The sequence below is a fragment of the Lynx canadensis genome, chromosome E3, assembly GCF_007474595.2.
Source record: "Lynx canadensis isolate LIC74 chromosome E3, mLynCan4.pri.v2, whole genome shotgun sequence".
In the NCBI taxonomy this organism is placed as follows: Eukaryota; Metazoa; Chordata; class Mammalia; order Carnivora; family Felidae; genus Lynx; species Lynx canadensis.
Genome location: NC_044318.1, coordinates 4,573,618 through 4,594,017, shown reverse-complemented (window position 1 = coordinate 4,594,017; position 20,400 = coordinate 4,573,618). Strand labels below are relative to the sequence as shown.

The 20,400-nt window shown below is 49.0% G+C and overlaps 2 protein-coding genes across 2 annotated transcripts in view; both read left to right on the top strand.

Annotated features, from left to right (window-relative positions):
* LOC115504536 (ectonucleotide pyrophosphatase/phosphodiesterase family member 7-like) overlaps nt 1-4,151 on the top strand; it is a 30,980-nt gene extending 26,829 nt beyond the window's left edge. Inside the window, exons 4-5 of the mRNA XM_030301548.1 lie at nt 916-1,165; nt 4,123-4,151. Of these exons, the coding sequence (XP_030157408.1) occupies nt 916-1,165; nt 4,123-4,151 (279 nt within the window). The remainder of the gene's footprint in view (nt 1-915; nt 1,166-4,122) is intronic.
* Nucleotides 4,152-6,093: 1,942 nt separating this feature from the next.
* Nucleotides 6,094-20,399, top strand: EEF2KMT (eukaryotic elongation factor 2 lysine methyltransferase). Its single transcript, XM_030301292.1, has 8 exons — nt 6,094-6,189; nt 8,440-8,502; nt 10,417-10,497; nt 11,640-11,741; nt 16,322-16,455; nt 16,542-16,837; nt 18,218-18,367; nt 20,105-20,399. Exons 1-8 carry the CDS (start codon nt 6,094-6,096, stop codon nt 20,203-20,205), a joined length of 1,023 nt encoding a protein of 340 aa, XP_030157152.1. The 3' UTR covers nt 20,206-20,399.
* Nucleotide 20,400: the final 1 nt, after the last annotated feature.

Here is a 20,400-nt window from a genome sequence, read left to right as displayed (position 1 = left end):
AAGCAAGCCTAAAGAAGAAAATACCAAAATCAATGCTAATTGTGAGATAGATTTAAGGTGGTCTGGTTTTTGTTAACTATCAACCAATAATTCATGGCAGAACAAAATGTAAGTGATGTTTAAACACTGCATGACAGAAGACCATCCCAGAAATAGTTTGAAGAACACTTGTCCTAGGCTATGGACATGAGCCAAACATTATATTTGCAATCTGTTCAGAGTATAATAGGTATAGGAAAATTCATAAGGTTATTGTTTAGCGTTGGTGGAAATAGTCACAGTAAAATGCAACAATTACTTGATATTTTGCAATCCCTCACATGACCCAGAACACTGAGGATGCATGCCCAAAGCTAAGTTCTTGCCAAGGAGAAATTCCATAGCCACTGGCCTCTTTCTAAACCTGGTTCATGATGTTAGTAACAAGTTGAGAGTGATGTGAAGGAATTTAATGCAATAGTCACATTCCCTACATAACCAACCAGGTTTGAGGGAATAGGGAAACTTCTGAACTGACCATTAGAAAATCCTTTGGGTCTCAGTGCCTCTCACTGAGTACACTTCTCAGATCCCCATCCACCTGCCTGACTTAATGTGAAGTGGGTGTTACTCTTCTCTCTTCAGGATTAAGGAACTTGCAAAGCACAGGAGGCTATCACCAGAGGCACTGTGTTTCAGCTTATTATTGTCAGTATTACCTTCTTGCTGTGTCTAATGGGTATACTTTCTTTATTCTCTTTCTTAAAGATCTTTCATTCCTTGCTCTTCCCTTTGGCACTGCAGAGCAGTGTCCTTCCTTGTCATTTAAATTTTCAAAGGTTTCATGGATCTGACAAGCATGACAATAACTAAGGGACAGTTTTCTTTCAGGGGATTGCAGTCTAAAATGGCTTTTTTATTATTATTATTTTTCAGCAACTAATAATATATTTCAACAAAGGAGATCATGGCTTTGATAATGTCTACATGGACATGAAGACCATATTCAGAGCTTTTGGGCCAGATTTCAAAAAGAATCACCTAGCTGAGCCTTTTGACAGCATCCACATCTACCCACTCATGTGTAAGCTCCTGGGGGTTACCCCTGAACCCCATAACGGCTCCCTGGCAGTCACCCAGGAAATGCTTGTGCAACATGAGCACAATGAGCAGCAGCAGCAGCCAGGTGAGATACAAGAGCAACCACCAGAAAACTGGCAGTCTGATCTATTCTGTCCTGAGATACAAAAGAATGAAAAAGAGGTTGGGCGGGGGAGTGAGGGGGCCACTGGTAGAATCAAGCAGAATAATCCTGTTTGTCCAACAGCTTCAGCATCTGCAGGGCAAGATAGCAGCAGCTCTTAAACAGGTAGCAAAGGAAACAGGGAATCCCTCCACGTGCTGGTGACATTTCATACAGTGCCTCTGGGGCCAAAGGAAGGCTCTCCGTAGACAGTCAAGCAATAATCCTTCTGATCCTTAGAAATCACATGCAATCTGCCCCCCTGATGTCCCTTGTAGTACAGAAAAGCAGTCTTCCTTCAGCAACTCAGCCTTTGCTAGTGCCTGGAAGAAAGCTGCTCACAGTGGAGGAAACCTTACCATTCCACTCACTGCTGAAAAAAGAAGGAAGGAGGTGTTTCTGTAAATGGGGTTGCTAATTCTTAAGACTTCAAAACCTTAAACCTGGGTGATATAAAGGAAGAATGGTATAGTCTCTAAGAATGCAGTTGTTTGCAACCAGTGGCCAGCTTTTCTTCTGCCAGGAGAGACTTAGATGCTGTTCAGTGATTTATCATACTTAAAGCAACTACACTCAATCAAAACAGAGTATAAAGGACACGCTTTTCCCTTCTTCTAAGCCACTGCACACGATTTTCTTGTGAACTTACAGGATGCAGGCCATTTTGTAGGAAACTAGTTAAATGAATGACCAACTCAGGAAATTATTGGGATTTTTTTTTTTTTAAGTTTTAGAGTTTTGCTATAACTGTTTGGCCCCTACCCCGTCTCATAGCCCATAGGGAACCTGGGGTAAGGTGTCTGACTGCTGTCAGTTATTGATAAGCAGGATGTCCCACCAACTGATTTTCAGCAAATTGGCTTTTAGCAAATTGGTCACTTGGCAAAGTGGTCATTAGGCAAATGGGTCATTTGGCGAATAGGTCATTTAGTAAATCGCCTTTCAACGACTTGCCCTATGAGGTTTCTCTACAGTGAACACTTTCTTGGGTTAAATGTACATTTCATTTCCATAATTAATATTCACCAGAGCTTGGATGAAAAACTTCCCAGAGACCCAGGAGCAGCGAGAACAGCCTCTTAATAATCAGACAATTAAAAAACCATCTTATATTTTATCAGGAGCAGAGACACAGAAGACATTCCCTCTCCAAAAGATAGCGTTTGGCCTCGGAATTGTGACAGGAGTTCTTGCAGTTCTGTGTGTTGCTAGTGTGACATACACGGTCATTCGTCGGAAACAGAAGTGAGTATTCTTTGGGTTTCCCAGGGTTTATCAGTGTACATTATAATAATCCACTTCAACCATTTCCTGCATGCCAGAGGGGATCCAGCACTTTGAGAACCCAGCAACCAGAGCCAGGTTCGTGACTTGTAAAGTGAGCAGTCACTCAAGGCCCAGGGCTCAAAAGAGCCCTCAACTTGGTTTAATAATCTACTAGGCTGTCACCGTTTCAGAATTCTTGATTTTTTATTTATTTTATTTGAGAGAGAGGGAGAGAGATAGACAGAGAGTCCCAAGCAGGCTCCATGCTCAGCAAAGAGCCCAATTCAGGGCTCATTCTCACAATCCTGGGATCATGACCTGAGCCAGAATCAAAAGTCAGAAGCTCAACCGACTAAACCACCCAGGCGCCCCAGAATTCTTGATTTTTTTTTTTAACAAAGACCCTGCATTTTCATTTTGTACTGGGCCTCCAAAATTAAATACCAGTTGCATTAGTTTTCCACAGCTGCCATAAAAAAGTACAACAACGTACCTGGCTTAAAACAACAGGTACTTATTGTCTCACAGACCTGGAGGGGAAAGTCCAAAATCAAGATGTTAGAAGGTCAAAGCTGCCTCCGAAATTTGTATGGGAGAATCCTTCCTTGCCTCTCTAGCTTCTGGTAGTTGCTGGCAATCATTCGTATTCCTTGGTTTATAGATGCATCGTTCCAGTCTCTGCCTCCATCATCACATGGCCATCTTCGCCGTGTGTCTCTGCCTTTACATGGTGTTCTCTTCTCTGGTGTCCATGACACCACTCATGGGATTTAGGGCCCTCTGTACTCCAGGATGACCTCACCTTAATTATATCTGCAAAGAGTCTATTTCCAAATAAGGTCACCAATACCATAAGGTCCTAAGTACCAGGGGTCAGGACTTCCAACATATTCTCTGGAGGGACACAGTCCAACCCATAACACTGGTTCTGCCAGTGTTACAGAGCCTTGGTGCACCTCTTTCTATATCTCAATAGTTATATCATTAGACTGAGCCTCCCATATTCCTTATTATACCCAACCCTGACCATTCTTCTGCTTTAACATAGCTCCTGTCTCAATAGAATGGAGGCCTCCTGAACACTATAAACAGCCTAAGGGAAGTCAGAACTTTACTTAACCTTAACTCCATTACAAAGCCCACATTTAATGTAATTTATATTTGAACTATAAAAATTTCCTATAAGTTGAAACATGACCTATAAAGGTCTCTATGCCCTGAAGCAACATTTTAAAAAGAAATCAATTGGTCCTTTTCTACAGAAACCATCAGCTATAGGAGAGCTAAAGGAAAAACTTCAATGTACTGATTGAACTGCCATGCCCACAGCATAATTTCTAAAAGGCAACTATTCTGTACGGTTAAAATATATTAGATGGTTGTTGTTGTTGATGTTGTTGCTGTTGTTGTTAAAAACCTCCAATCCAGAAGTTGAATCTTTAATATAGCGTGGGCACATACACATCCCCTCTCGCCACTGGCAGGACCATGGGATGGGTCCTAATGCTTCTCTCCATATCAACACTCCCCAGAAGTTTTACTTTTTGGGGTGCCTAATCTTCATTTACACCTGAACACACACCTGTGAGGCCCCTGGGATGTTAACAATCCCTTCACTGTCTTAATTCTTCCAGATTCAGATCTGAGATATGTGGCCTTATGAACTCTGTCCCTCCCTAGAGCCCACACACCAAAATAAAGGTTTCTTCTGTGTGCAAGTCAGTGTCATAGACCACTCGGGGTCCTTTCCCAAACTACATCCCATCTGGCATTAGGAAAGGCTAAAACAGCCTAGATGTATTAATATCTTAGTATAACGTCATACAGTATTACTTATTATGGCACTGACTGTACATGCCCTTTTGCTCCTCAGAAGAAACGCAATTAATAGCTACTTTGTGTGTTAACAAAATAAGCCTAGTATTTATAAGTTTGACCCTTTCCCATTGGTTTTCATTGTCTACTGCAGGCAGAGAGCTGATCAAATGAGCAAAAGTGGACCAATCGGCCTGGCCCAGTTCTGAAGCATCATTCCCTTAAGACCAAGCCTTGGCCCTGGTTAAGGCTCATCATATCTCAGATGATTCTACCTCAGGAGACCGTGAGGAAGAGGATTTCTGCAACATCAGACCCAGAAACCATTAATTCCGTGTAAAAACACAGCAATAATCACGGCCCACCCTCTTGATTTAAATCAACAGTGTGGAGAGAATAAGACAAACCGTTCCTGTGTCAGACCCTGTGCTCACTTGGTACTGGTGGAAGAACAACAGATATGAGAATAAATGCATTCCATTAGAATTAATTCTTCTCTCTTGTTCTCTTAGCTGAGCAGGGCTCAGTGTTTCTCATCTGAAAGGGGTAATAAGATTTAATCTGTCCCCTCATCTACCTTCTGCAAGTATATTTAGCAAATTAGCTCTCAAGACTCTTCCAAATGGAGTTTTATGAGAGATGTGCTAAAGTAAATGTGTTAGACTTTGAACACAGTTCAAACTCCAGAGGCAGCACCGGTGGGTTGCTGTCTATCCTGCCTCTCATTCAAGACATAATAACGTCTAATGGAAATAATAATTTTTTTTTTTCTTTTCTTCCCCCTCCTCAACCACCCCCAGGAACTTTCTTACTCTTCAGGTTCCTTTCCCTACAAAGTCAAAACTCCTGCTGTAAGTCCTCCTAGTTCCGGGAGCTCGCCTGCACGCTTGCTTCCCCCTGAGCCCCTGAAGGGCAGGGACCACACCTGGGTTTCCCTCACCGGGCACACAGTAGGTGCTTAATAAGTGGTGAAAACAAGGCTGGTTGGATTAGGGACGGACCGAGGCCGGGGGAGTGGGGGTTGTGGCCTGGTATTAAAAGAGGTCATGGAGAGGACGTGACCGCAGGCTGACCTCGCCAAGCTCCTCGCCCCTTCCCCGCCCTGGAATCCACCTCAGCGCACGGGTGGGGCTTCCACCCGGGAGGCGGTTCGGGGTCACCACCCCAGAGCACCGCGCTGTGGAGAGGACGCGGACCACAAAGGGGACTAAACCCCGCCACGGCCTCCATGCGAACGTTTAAGATTCTGACACAGGGGCGCAGCTCATCTTGCAGCGCCCCGGTAGGTAAGGCCTGAGTGTCTAAGTTTCCTCGCCCATTGACTGCGCCACCTACCCTACCCGGAGCGGCGAACTCGCACCTCGACCCGAAGGGGCGGAAAAGGCCTGAGGCTCCTAACCCCGGTCTGGGGACGCGGTCCTGAAACGTGAGGGCCGTCAGGCTCACTCCCTCCCAGCTGCGCAACAGGGAGGGAGCTACGCGTCCGCCAAAAAGTGCCTCGTGAAGACGCGGGAACAGCGAGAATGATTACCTGACCCTTCGCCTGACTGGACGCTACCTACCACAAAGCCGTCGCCTCCCGCCTGGCGCTCACTTGGCGCCAAAGCCCTGACTCCGCCTCTCAAGCCCCAGGCCACCCCCATCCGACCCTGGCCCCGCCTCCCACGCGCCCAGTGGCCCCTGGCCCGCCCCCGGCCCGGCCCCGCCCCAGCCCCGCCCCAAGTCCTCTGGGCCCCGCCCCACTGCCGCTCCGTCTCCCGGGCGACGCCGCGGCCCCGCCCCGCCCCGCCATGGCGCCGGAGGAGAGCACGGAGGCCGTAAGCCTGCTGCCAAGTTTCGAGCGCCGCTTCCTGGCGACGCGCGCGCTGCGCTCCTTCCCCTGGCAGGTGGGCGGTGGGGCGCGCGAAGGGCGGACGGGGGGCGGCTGGGCAGGGTGGGGGCGGGGCGGGTTCCGGCGCCCACCTCCTTCTCTCCCCCCACGTGATGTTCTCGGCTCTCTCTCGTGTGCAGGGGCGGTACGTCTGGTCCTCGTCCCTGGGGCTTAGCCGGGGGCCACGCGGTCTGGCGGCGGGGAGCAGAAAGAATACCTGCGCGCGCTGGGGAGGCCCAGCCTGCCGTCTGCTCGCTCCACCCCTGGCCCTTCCCGCCCTCAAGTGCCTTTGCCGACTGAGTCCACGAATTTAAGGAATGCGGGGTTTCTTCCCAACTCCCTTTGTCACTTGGGGGTTAGGGTCAGGGACAATTCACGAAAAATTCTATTACTTTGTTTAGTCAGTTGTCATCCTGGCCATTGAGTAACAGTTGCTGCTGCCCATTTAAACAGTCAACGTCCGCAAGACCGCGGGAGACCACGTTGCAATGAGCGCAGTGACCAAGTCACAGACACCACACCTCCCCTCCCCCGCCAGGCCTCGGTGTTCTCATCTGTACCATGAGCATTGTACAAAATCCCCTCAGAAGCAGTTTAAGCCTCTTAGGCCTGTGATGGAAGAGACAGGGAAGTACAAAACAGGCCAGAAGAGAGACGAAAGAAGTCTCACCTCCCCTGCCCTGGAGACCTGCCCTTCTCGCACAGGCAAATGGCCATGGCGGCAGCTTCCTTCTGCCAATGCAGGGGCTCTAATGATGCTGCCTCCTTCATAATTCATGTGCAGTGAGCTCACTGGGATGACTCAGATTGGGTACATATTCCTCCCCCCAAGTTTGCCCCATCTTAAGGGGCGGTGGTTAGTCATTTGTGTCTCATTGACCTAACCCATTTAGCATTCTGAGTGGTCTTTCCCGTCAGAAAGGAATATGTACATTTTTTAACCCAAAACGTAAACCTTTGTAACAGCATCCATGGGTCCCAATTCAGTATCGACTATGATTGTTCACATGAAATAAGCGCTTACTCTGTACCAGGCCCATGATAAATGCTTACTTAGGCTGGCCCACAACAGCCGTGCAGTGGGTACTATTACTGCCATTCACATTTGACCAGAAAGGTTTGATTAGAACAAGAAGTAGCGTGCATCAGTGGAGAGACCAGGCCTGGGAGCAAGCATGCCTGCTTTGAATCCTGGCCCAACCCCATACAAGCTGTGTGACCTTGAGCAAGTGACTGCATCTCTCTTATACCTTAGTTTTCTTATAAAGTGGGGGATATAATGATAGGGCTCTTGTCGGAATTACAGGAGTATGAAGCATCTGAGGCAGTGCCTAGCTCATGGTAGGTGAATGTGTTAGCTAGTATTTTTATTCCATCACCAAATATTTACTGAATGCCTTCCACGACCCAGGCCCCAGGAATCAGCACACATTACAAATGAGGGCCTGCTTGGATGCAGGAGCCAGAGAATAAACAGGTAAATGAATAAGCAACACACCAGGAGATGATAGTGGCTGTAAAGTCAGTAAAACAGGGAACTATATGTATCAAAGTAGAGGAGTCAGAAAGTCCTCCCCCAAGAGGTGATATTTGAGCCAGAACCTGAACGGGTAAAGCAGCCAGCTGTGGCAAGGCCCTGCCAGTGAGAACAAGCTGCTGCAATTGAGGAACGGCAAGGAGGCCAGGGGTGATGGCACATAAGGTCAGAAAGAGAGGCAAGGGCCAGGGCTTATAGGCCTTTCAGAGCATGATAAGTCACTCTGGAGAAATGAAATGGTTTGCCTGGTGTCACACATCAGCCAGGACCAATCTGCCTGCTTCTAGAGCCTGAGCTCACTGCTGGGTTGGAGTTCCCTGTCAGAGAGGACAGCATAACCTGGCCTGGCCTGTATGTGCATTTTAACTCAGATGTCAAGTCTAAGGTGAGCCCGTCCGGTGTTGATGTCATGGCTTCCCCTCATAATTCCTGGTTGACCATTTCAGCCACGGAGCTGGTCTGTGACCCAGGCCAGCCTAAGCATCCAGGGCTAATGCAAACCAACAGTCTGTCTTCTGATGTTCTCTCTTTGACTGATCCAGCTGTAACCCAGGTCTTCTCAAGTTGAGGCTTTCAGCCCGCCTGTGGCTTCCACTTGCAATTGGCCCCAGGTACCTGGGGAGAGATCACTTAGCACTTTGCTAACATGTCCTATTACATGTTTAATGTTCCTGTGAAAATGCCCTTGAGATTTCTCTCTTTCTCCCCCCACTGTCTCTCTCTGAATAGAGCCTAGAAGAGAAATTACGGGACTCCTCAGGTCCTGAGCTGCTGCTGGATATTTTGCAGAAGGTGAGAATCAGAATAACCAGGTCGCGTCACCAGCCTCCTGACTTCCCCATGAAGACATGACAGAAGCACAGCGGACGCACTTGTATCCTTTAAAAAAAAAAAGTCACTGCATTTGGGTGGCACTGCCTCAGACAGCTCTGGCTCTTTTGTTTTCTTAGATGAAGACATCAGAATATACAAAAATCTGCATGAGAGGAGGGAATCTGGGGGATGTTTTTGAAACCATCCACAATGAAAACCAAAGTGACAGCTGTGGGAACATCTTCTAGCACTTGGTAGCTGCTCAAAGACTTTCTTCTTTACATTTAAGGAAAAAATAAGGAGGCGAGTCTTACCCACTCGTGTCTCTTCTAGATGTAGATGTGTCCTGCTTTTCTGAGGTGGGGTTTGAATTCTAAGGTACATCTGGGCGAGAGTAGAGGTGAGGCCACCACACTGCCATGTGGATCAGGTGGAGATCACACTGCATCCTGGCAATCGACCCTCTTAAGGATCATGAACCCTTCTGAAAACCCAAAGCTATGCACCGCCCCCCCTAGAAAAAACAACCGGAAGAATACATTTTTTGTACAAATTCGGGGAAGCCGTAGACACCCCTCCAACCACCAAGCCCATCCAAGAAGGCTAGGTTAAGAATTCCTCTGAGGTGAGTGAACCAAGATTGTCTGACCACCACTTGAAGAAAATGCAGCCATAGTTAGGGGAAGCTTGCAGGGCCATCCAGTGGTTCAGGACTGCGAGCTCAGAGATTCTGGGGTCCTTTTCAGGCAGCCGACTCTGATTTTCACCCTGAGGCTAAAACCTGACACCAGCCAACTAGGAACCCCCTGAAGGGTTGTGTGGGTACTTTACCTTGGGTAAAATTGTGTTCCTCGAGCCAGCAGATCCCGCGTGACCCAGCCTGGCCTCTCACGGCCTCTCACTGCCTCTGTTGCCCCACTCCTTCCCAAAATGCCAGGCCATGGCCCCCTTGGAGCCTGCACAAACTATCCCCTCTGCCTATAATTTGCTCCCCCTGCTCTTTGCTTCTCTAGACTTCAGCTGAAGTGTCACCCCTGAGGACCCCCTTCCCCTCCACCACATCCCAGTCAGAGTCCCCATCTTCCTCTGTCCTGACCATCACAGTCCTCATTCTCAGCCTGGCATGTCATCTCCAGGAGAGCAAAAGCTCTCCCACTATGCATGCTCCCACTATTTAGGCTCTCACCTTTTCCATGGGGCCAGACAATCCCACAATTGTCCCCACTACAAACTAGTTCATGCTGCCTGCCCTGGGAAGGGGTAGCATAGCCCATTCCAGCTGCTATAACAAAATACCATAGACTGGGTGACTTACAAACAACAGCAATTTATTTCTCACAGTTCTAGAGGCTGGAAAGGCCAAGATCAAGGTGCCTGCAGGTTTGGCGTCTGGTGGGGGCCCACTTCCTGGTTCATAGACAGCTGTGTCCTCACCGTGGAAGGGCTGAGGGAGCTCTCTGGGGTCTTTTTTATAATGACACTAATCTCATTCATAGGGCTTCACCTTCATGACCTAATCACTCCCAAAGGCCCTGCCCTCTGATACTATCACATTGGGGGTGAGGCTTCAACATATGAACTGAGTTTGGGGGGGTGCACACAAAAATTCAGTCTGTAACAGGGTGTTAGCTTGGGTTCATGTGCACCATGTTCTGCCCAGAATGTTCTGTCAGTCTGTGCCACTGTAGTGGAGAGATTTTTTTAGGAAAGGACTTAAACCTTATGACTTAACTTTTTCAGATGCATGAGGGTCACCTGAACCCAGAACCCTTGTGTCTGTACACATCTTTTCTGAGGTATCAGATAATGAGGAATGCCCTGTATTCACTTGAAGCTCGTGTGAGTCTTAAGACAGGGTCTTTCCTGCAACCTACTTTGTGTCCTTTGTCACAGACCGTGAAACATCCTCTGTGTGTGAAGCATCCGCCATCAGTGAAGTATGCCCGGTGCTTTCTCTCGGAGCTCATCAGAAAGGTCAGTAATGGGCACTGTCCATCTGGTAGCCAGACAGCACCTGGGACTTGGCTGGCTCTCTGGAAGTGGACTGTGCTTGGCTTTGCCTGTTGGAGCTCAGATCTATCCCATATCCTTTGCCCACTCTGCAAACCCCCATATGGCAGTGGACTCCCTGTGTAACTGTTCCCAGCTTGATTCGGTCAGTGAGAGGCTATGGAAGGCAAGTGGAAGAGATGCCAGGGTATTTCTCTCTTCTGTGGTCCCAGCTCCACCCACCGCCATTCCCCTAGCCCACCAGCCCACAGGCTTTGACCCGTTCCTACTATTGCCAGTCTCTGGATTACCGCACTGCCCTCTACTGGGGGTTTTAGGTCTTGCAGTACCTTTGTAACTAGTCCCTTTATCATCTTCTCCTCAGTAACTACCAGATGTGGGCTCTTTTCCTGACTGATACAGGATGGATTTTAAGGATGAGCCCACACTTGCTGGGTTTCACATTAGACTGGACCTCAGAGAGGTGATTCCTTAGTGGTCAGCATCAGACCTCCTGTGTTTGGCCACCAATTGCAAGGGCTGTGTCTCACCCAGGCTTAGCATGTGAAACAATCCCAGCTTCTCCATTACCTCCCCACCTAGTTCTCCCCAACATGTGCATCTAGTCGTGGCCACAGGTCTCCCCAGAACCACCAGGAGAAGGATGCCCACTCTCTGCTGCCCCCATGAGTTGCACAACACAGGCTTTCCCATTGACAAAGCCACATCACGCCATGTAGAGTGCCCGTCCTTGTGGCTATTGCCTTAGCTCACTTAAAAGCGTCAGTTGTTTGATCCATGTACAACATCATGATAGAAGGGCAGAGCTCTCTGTCACCATCACATGGCAGCTCACACAGTCCCGTTCCTGCTGACCTAGACTACCTCACCCTCACCCTCTCTGTACCTCTCTGAGATACCCTCTGCTCCCCTACCAAATGAATTTTTTTATAGGCCAGGTTGCCTATATTAAGTCAACCCATCCCAAATCTCCCATCAAAATTTGGTAAAAATCCTCCAGCCATTTTTTACAAGTCAGAGTAAAAGCAAATACATGGAACGTCTGTTTGGTTCATGAGGGTCAACTTAAACCTCTTGGCTGAAGCTCTTGCTCTGCCCACCCCCAGCACGAGGCTGTCCACACGGAGCCTTTGGACGAGCTGTACGAGGCGTTGGCAGAGGTCCTGATGACCACGGAGCCCACCCAGTGCCACCGGAGCTATCTGCTGGTAGGAGATGGGCACCCTCCCCACAAAGTCCAGACATCTGCCCCTGCACACAGAGTTGAAACTCAGGCTCCAGTCAGTCTCAGATGGGATCAAATCCTGACCCATCAGCGCCTGAGATCTTAGAGGAGGTCAGTTAACCACCCTGAGCCTCCGTTTCCCCTTCAGTAAACCAAGCATTTCAACACATAACAGTACCTATTTTATGCGAGTAGCTGAGGGTTAAATCAGACAATATACATTATCACATACCTGGTGCTCAGTCCTCAGTAAACACTTGATGGATGGGTGTTATAGGACACCAGTCTCTCTCTGCTGTCCACTGCCACCATCGTTATGGGCCTGGCAAATGCCACAGCTCTCAGACTGGCTTCCAGCTTCTTGGCCGACAAAAATACATTCTGCACAGAACAGTTGTTTTTGTCTTGGGTTGTTTTTTTTTTTGTTTTTTTTTTTTTTGACCTTTTATTATAAAGTAAAACAAAGATATGGGAAATCACACAAAATAAATGTACACAGACACCTAGGTGGCTCAGTCAGTTGAGGTCTGACATTGGCTCAGGTCATGATCTCACAGCCCATGGGTTTAAGCCCCATTCAGACTCTCTACTCTTAGCACAGAGCCTGCTTCAGATCCTGTGTCTCCTTCTCTCTGTCCCTCCTCTGCTCAATGCTGCCTCTCTCTCTCCCAAAAAGAAATAAACATTTTTTTAAAAATAAAAAATAGGGGCATGTAGGTGCTCAGTCAGTGGGCGTCCGACTTCTTCAGTTCAGGTCATGATCTCGCAGCTAATGAGTTCAAGCCCTGTGTTGAGCTCTCTGCTGACAGAGCTGCTTCAGATTCTGTCTTCCTCTCTCTGCGCCCCCCCCCCAATATAAATAAACATTTTTTAAATGTTTTAAATAAAATGAATAAATAAATAACAAAAATGAATGTACAGCTTACCAAATTGTTGCAAGGTACCTACCAAGGTAACCACCACTCCAGTCAAGGGACAGAGCCCAAAAGCCCTCCATCAGACCTGTCCCCTCCCAGCAAAAGTAGCCACCATGCCTTTGGAGTAGTCACTCTCGTTTTCTCCCGCCATGTGCACCTCTGGACACCAGCATTTAGTCTTCTTGCCCATTAACTAGGTCTGGTTTCAAGTCCCTCTTCATCTGCAGGCCCCCCTCTAGCTTTTCTTCTCTGGACCTGCCTGTGTCGAACAGGCTTGGAGAGCTTTCCACGGGTTAGCTTTGGTCACATATGCATGGTGCTGTTCAGCTCGTTCTTCCATCCTCTGTTTCCCTCTAATTGCTGGCTGGATTCAGAGGCCAGCTCAGACTCGCATCCACTTAATCCCTTTGGCAGGAACACAACATGAGGTTCTAGGAGGCACATCATATCTATTAAGATAGCAGTTATGGATGCTCAAAGCTTAGATTCTTTGATTCGTTGGAGGGTACAAAAGGGTGGTTTTCTAATTCTGTCATTTTGTTTTCTTTCATTCATTGGTTGGAGAAATTTTATGAGCTATCTCCCATCATCTGCTGCTTGGTTACCCACTGATAGGGCCCACTGAGGGCAGGGAGGATACTAGCTTGATTCCTTCCTTGTCAACAAGGTGAATTGGTTTCCTACCATCCCCAGAAGAGATACAATCCATTGAAAATTGTATCTTTTTTTTTTTTTCAACGTTTATTTATTTTTGGGACAGAGAGAGACAGAGCATGAACGGGGGAGGGGCAGAGAGAGAGGGAGACACAGAATCGGAAACAGGCTCCAGGCTCTGAGCCATCAGGCCAGAGCCTGACGCGGGGCTCGAACTCACGGACCGCGAGATCGTGACCTGGCTGAAGTCGGACGCTTAACCGACTGCGCCACCCAGGCGCCCCGAAAATTGTATCTTTATTGAGGCATGAAGTGTTACTGTGGAAAAGCCTGGTAATAATTGTCTTTCCTGTTTATGCCACACGCCCTTTACTCCTGGATGGCCAAAGGACTCTTCCCTTTAAAGTCCAGAATTTTAGTAGAATATATCTTGAAGCTGATTGTTTTGGGTGAGTGATCTCAGATGCATTGTGTACCCCTTCAGTGTTTGTTTCACATCTTTTTGTTTTTTCAGGAATGTTTTGTTGAATTATAATTTTTAAAGTTTGTTCTTTGCCTTCATTTTCTGTAACAAGTACCTAAAAATGGATGCCTTAAACAACAGAAATTTATCATCTCACAGTTGGAGAGGCCAGAAGTCCAAGATCAGGGCATTGGCCGGGCTGGTTCCTTCTGAGGGCAGAGAGGAAAGGATGTGCTTCCGGTCTGGTTTGCCAGCGGCTGCGATCTCCTTGTGTCTTGACATCATCTTCCCTCCATGCCTGTATGTGTCCTGATCTCTTCTTACAGAGACACCAGTCCTATTGGGTTAGGGCCCACCTAATGACCTCATCTTAACTTGAGTCTCTCTGTAAATAAGATCTCTTATTTACCCCCTCTTCAAATAAGATCACAGTCTGAGGTCCTAGGGTTTAGGAGTCCCAACACATGAGTTTGGGGGGAGGGTACAGTTCACCCCAAACAATCTCTTTCTTTTTTTTTTTTTTTTTTAATGTTTATTTTTGAGAGAGAGAACGAGCAGGGGGGTGGCAGAGAGAGGGGGAGAGAAGATCCCGAGAAGGCTCTGCAACGACAGCAGTGAGCCCAATGCAGGGTTCAAACTCACAAACCATGAGATTACGGCCTAAGCTGAAGTCAGACACTCAACTGGCTGAGCCACCCAGGCACCCCTTAATTTCTTCTTGATATTTAAAATTTTACTTCTTTCACCTCCTATTGTTTGAAGGGGCTTATCTGTTTGTGTGTTTTGTTTCCAGTCTCCTGTTCCTTGATGTCTGAAATGTTTTCTGTTGTCATCACACATTTCTGAGTGTTTCTAGTTGCCATGAGGCCTTGCCCCAGGTCCCTCACACCCCTGATGACTGAAGCAGCAAGGTCTCTCCTCCATGGGCCATGGTTTGCAGCTGGCACCTGCATTTCCAGCAAACACTTGTTGGCTCCTGGGGTTCTGTCCACAGGCCTGTTGCACACCCCATTGCACACACACATGGAGTATATGAGTTTGTGTCTCTTGGTGGTTTGCCCCCACTTATTGACATTTGGGGTTCCCAGAGATGCCTTGTCACCTAGTTTTGTTAAATGTTGTCCATATCTTGCTGCTCCGTGTCCTCTTATGGGGCATTCAGGAAGGTTCAGAACTACACTGCAGCATCTTCCCAGAATCCTCAGAGTGCTCCCCTAGATTTAAGAGGCAAATCAAAGTATGTCACTTGACCACCCAAACCTGGCAGTGCCTTTCCTTAGCACACAGACTCAATTCCTAATTCCATGCGTGGCCTTCAAGGCCCTGCGTGCCCCGCCCCAGCCTTTCTCTCTCATTTAGTTCTTCCTGCTCTCCCTGTACTCCAGACCCCTGGCATTCTTTGTCTTCCTTGAACTCAGAAACTTAAACGCTGCTGCCTCAGGGCCTTTGCACTCGCTATGCCTGGAATGCTCTCCCCCAGAACCTCACATGCCTCACCTTTCCTTTTTACTCACATCTCAGGTCACGTGATGCCTCCTCAAAAAGGCTGTCCCTGACCAAACTATCTGAAATAGACCCCCAGTCTTCTGTTATTGTATAATCCTTTTTATTTTCTTCATAGCACTGAAAAACTGTGAAATTACTTCATTTATTATGGTTTTATCCCCTATTGGCACATAAGTTCTGTAAGAACAGGGAACGAGTTCATCTTGTCACATCTGAATCCTCGGCACCATAGTAGATGCTCAGGAAAAATGTGTGGATGAATGAATGAACAAATGAATGCTCACAACACCCCAGAGACCTGAGCCCCCTATGTGAGTTTTCTGAGCTCAGAGATAGCCAGAAACCACCCCTGGGTGACTGAATGTTGGAAGCACCATTCTCAAAAGCCCCATATTAAAGAACACGTTTCAGAATTGCATGTTCCATGAAGCACTTACCAGCAAACCACCTGCTCTGGGGGCAATGGGAAAGTTCAAAGGCCAGAGAATTCCCAAGCCCTAAATGTCACACTAAATTGAGGAAGGCCCCACACCCTAAAATTTTTCACATCTAGCTCATGATGCCCAAGAGTTGTGACTCTTTTGTTGTTAATATTATAGATTCCTAGAAATGGCAAACATAGTACAGAGAGGTGCCCTTTCTCCATTTTCCCCCATTGGAAACACGTGACCCAACTTGTGCAGCATCACAACCAGGACACTGATGTAGACACCATGCCTATGTAGTGGCCCTCAGACCCCCCCACCCTGGCAGACACTGATCTGTTCTCCCTTTCTACAATCCTGTCCTTTTGAGAACGTTAGGTGAATGGAATCACACCATGTGTGGCCTTCTGAGATTGACCTTCTGTTGTGCAGCGTCACGCCCTCTGGACCCGTCCAGGTTGGTGCAGACAGTGATTGCTCTGAGGCAGGATGTTCCATAGTCTATGTGGCCATCCACCTGTTGTGATGTTTTTCTTTTTACAATCAGTTCCTTGTCTCCTGGTAGCTGGATTAATTCTCTCTCCCTCTCTTGGCTCAGCCTTCTGGAGACTCAGTCACGCTCTCGGAGAGCACAGCCATCATTTCCCATGGCACCACCGGCCTGGTCACATGGGATGCTGCACTCTACCTTGCAGAATGGGCCATGCAGAACCCAGCAGCCTTTGCTCACAGGTGCCCTTGGGGTGCGGGGCAGGGCAGCAGGGCAGGTTTTCCCCAGCACGGTCTCAGACACAGGCCCCCTTCTCCCCCCAACCCAGGACTGTCTTAGAGCTCGGCAGCGGAGCTGGCCTTACGGGCCTGGCCATTTGCAAGACATGCCATCCCAGTGCATACATCTTCAGTGACTGTCACAGCTGCGTCCTTGAGCAGCTCCGAGGGAACATCCTTCTCAACGGCCTCTCATTAGAGGCAGATGTCACTGACCCTGCAAGGCACCCAGAACACAACACCTGCAACTCAGAGAGCCCCAGGGTGACGGTGGCCCAGCTGGACTGGGACGTCGTGACGGCCCCTCAGCTCGCTGCCTTCCAGCCAGATGTCGTCATCGCAGCAGGTACTGCCCCCCATCCCCGGGCCACTGGAGCGGCTCCACCCAACTCTCAGCTCTGGGAAGGGGACAGTGGGTGCTGCCAGGGCAGAGGAGTGATGAGATTTTTAGAAGGGCCATTGTGGGCCTCCAGGGTGACATCAAAGCCTAGCTCATGCCCCTTGGGGGCCATAAAGCCACAGCCCTCCCATTTGACACAGTGGACACATGTACTCCTGTGCAAATGGTCCCATCAGATAAATGAGCCCAGCTTTTCTCAGCAAAGCCTGACATGGAAAGAACAGGCCCCAGGGCACCAAACCAGTCTGACCTATTAGCCCGGCTGCAGCCGAGGAGAGAGATTATTATGTCCATCTCTAGAACCAAAACGAAATGGCCAGAGCAGCTGAACACCAGCCCCACTTGTACCATAACCCCATCTTCACATGTGGGGAAGACATAGCCATGGCAGCCCTGACTTTTCAGGGCTGTGAAGGACAGCGTGATTCTCCCAGGACCATGTCATGGGCATCCAGCCCCGGGCCAGGCCTAGGGTTAGGCCACAGTGGTGTCTGAGTCAGGCAGAGAGCTCTGAGTGCCCCCCACCCCTGGGAGCTTCTGTCTGCTCTGCGCATGCCCATGTCTTTGGACAGGGTCCTTGAGAGGAGTGTTTGGCCAACGGGCCCCTTGTCCTCCACCAAGCTCACCCAGTCCCCTATACAGCTGACAGTGCTTTGCCTCTGGTCCTGGGCTGCAACTCGGAGACCCACAGTGGTCAGAACACAGAGCCTGAGCAGCACCCTCCCATGTAAGCATGCCAACAGGGAGCGAGCTTGTCCCCGCCCCCCCCCCCCCATACAGCTAACAAAACAGCAAGGTTTGAGATAAAGTCAAGGTGTGCTTCATTAAGCATCTTCTAAATAGACCACAGGCAAAGAATTGATTTTTTTTAATGTTTATTTTTGAGAGAGAGAGAGCAAGAGCACAAGTGGGGGAGGGGAAAAGAGAGGGGAGACACAGAATCAGGAGTAGGCTCCAGCCTCTGAGCTGTCAGCACAGAGCCCAACACAGGGCTCAAACTCCCAAACCACAAGATCATGACCTGAGCCGAAGTTGGACGCTCAACCAACTGAGCCGCCCATGCGCCTCTGATTTTTTTAAAAGGAACATCAGTAGGTCCTAGGTATGTTCCATTTGTTGCATGGCCTTTCAGCAACTTTCTTTCTCTCCTAAGAGTTTTCCTTTTTACCCACATCATCTTCTTTGTATCCAATAGGGCGAGTCTAAAAAAAACTGCTGGTTTCCAGGCTCCCACCCTGCTGCTGAGGTCAGCACAACCAGGCAAGCTTTCTGAGCACTGAATCCTAGACCAAGCCCCTTTCAGTAACCTGAGGTTTTTCATTGCAGATGTGCTATATTGCCCAGAAACTGTCCTCTCCCTGGTCCGAGTCCTGCAGAGGCTCTCTGCTTGCCTGAAGAACCAGCAGGCTCCTGACGCCTACATTGCCTTCACCGTCCGCAACCCAGAGACATGCCAGCTGTTCACTAGCGAGCTGGGTGAGCCCTGGGCCCTGGGAGGGGCTGCTATCTCTGAGAGGCCACCTGGGCCCCACACGGGACTCCGGTGAGGCAGAAATAAGCAAAGTAAAAGAATGAAGCCCTGTTTCTGGAAACAAACCAGAAAGCCCCAGAACACACAATGTGCTGGGCCATCCACCCACCACCCCCACCCCCCTGGGTGGTCTGCAGAGGAGGCAGGGCCGGGGAGCGGTGCTCTGGAAGGAGGCAACTTATGCAGCAGTCCCAGAGGTCAGAGACTAGCAGCCCTAGAGCAGGTTTCAAGGACGTGCAGGCCTCTTTCCTGGTAAAATGGAGAGGATGGTGGATGCCAGTGGGTGTCAGGGTAGGGGAGTTCTGTCCACACAGCGGTGAGGTCAGGCTCTGGAGCAGATCCCACCACCTGCTCTGGTGAAGCCGGGCCACTACTCACATCCCTGTCCTCATCGGTATGGTGGGAACATCCCCCTGGGAGGTGACACAGGGACTGGCACGCAGGGAGCACTCGGGAACGTGGTAGCTGCTGCTGTCACTACAGCAAGCATCCAGTAAATGGAAGAAGAGGAGGGAGGCCTCTGCCATTTACACCCTGAACGAGCACTGCTGCGCCCAGGCACTGTCCTCAGACCTGACCTGTCAGGAGGGAGGGGTGTGCTGCCATCCTCTGCTCTCACCCATGGAAACTTTGGGGTGCAGGGGAGCTGTTTCCCCAAGCTCCAGGGTGGAGTCAGGCAGCCGAGTCTCGCTCTCCATTCTCCACCCCACAACCACCGACCACTGCCCTGCAATCCCCGACACGCGCCAGGCCCAGCCAGGACTTTCCACACATGACCGGGCAGCAGTGCAGAACTGGGTTTGCCCTGATCCACGCCCCCAGGCACAGCCCCACCGACAGCAGCCTCTGCTGTCACAGCAGACACAGAGACGACCCAAACGCCCACCACGTGTGCTCATGCCCCAGACGGTGCATGTAACCTTGAAAAAGAATGAAGTCCTTCTTCAGACACTATGTGAAAATTATCTACGCTGTAGTTTAAGGGAAGAAAGCAAAGTATCAAACACCATATATGTATAAGCCCATTTGTATTTTTAAAAATAATGTTTGTGTTAATGTGCATCTAGGGGATAATCTGAAAAACACGCACCAAGTAACAGTAGTTACACTTGGTGGCAGGATTATAGATAAACACACACACACACACACACACTTTTTGTAAATAACCACTAGGTCCAACATGGGGCTTGAACTCACGACCCCAAGATCAAGAGTCGCATGCTCCACCGACTGAGCCAGCCAGGTACCCTGACACTTCTGTACTTTTATGTCTAAGATTTCCTTTTTATAAATAATTATTTTCATTTGTAAAAACCTGATGACAAAATGATCTTTGCCAAGGGCTTCTGAGACATCTGTGCTTATGAAGAGATGAACCCCTTCTGATGCACATCTAGCCTGTGTGAAGAGGCACCAGGCTGAGTGGGCAAGAAACCCAGACAGGTCTGTGACCTTCCAGGGATGCACATGGCCCAGAAGGCAGGGGCAACAAACCTGGCTGCTGTGAGCCATTTAAAAACTCAGTTCTTGGTCCATCCCTGAAATGACTCTAGGTGTCTGGTTGGGGCCTGGAAGTCTGTGGTTTGTATATAACCCCTAGGCCTGTCCTGCAGCCGTAACCTGTATCGGGTGGTGTCGTGTCCCCAGACCCCACCTTCCTGAGACACATATTCTGTTTCCAGGCATTGCTGGGATCCCATGGGAAGCAGTGCCTCATCACGACCAGAAGCTGTTTCCCTATGAAGAGCACTCAGAGATGGCAATTCTGAAACTAACTCTGTAGGTTTACAAATGGTTTTAAAGATTACCGTTAAAATTAAATCACCATCCTGGAAAGAATTTTTATGTGGGAAAGCTGGTAAAATTTCCACTGGACTTGAATGCTTGAAGAATGGTAAATTCAGGGAGCACCTGGGTGGCTCAGTCAGTTGAGCGTCCGACTTCGGCTCAGGTCATGATCTCAGTTTGTGAGTTCGAG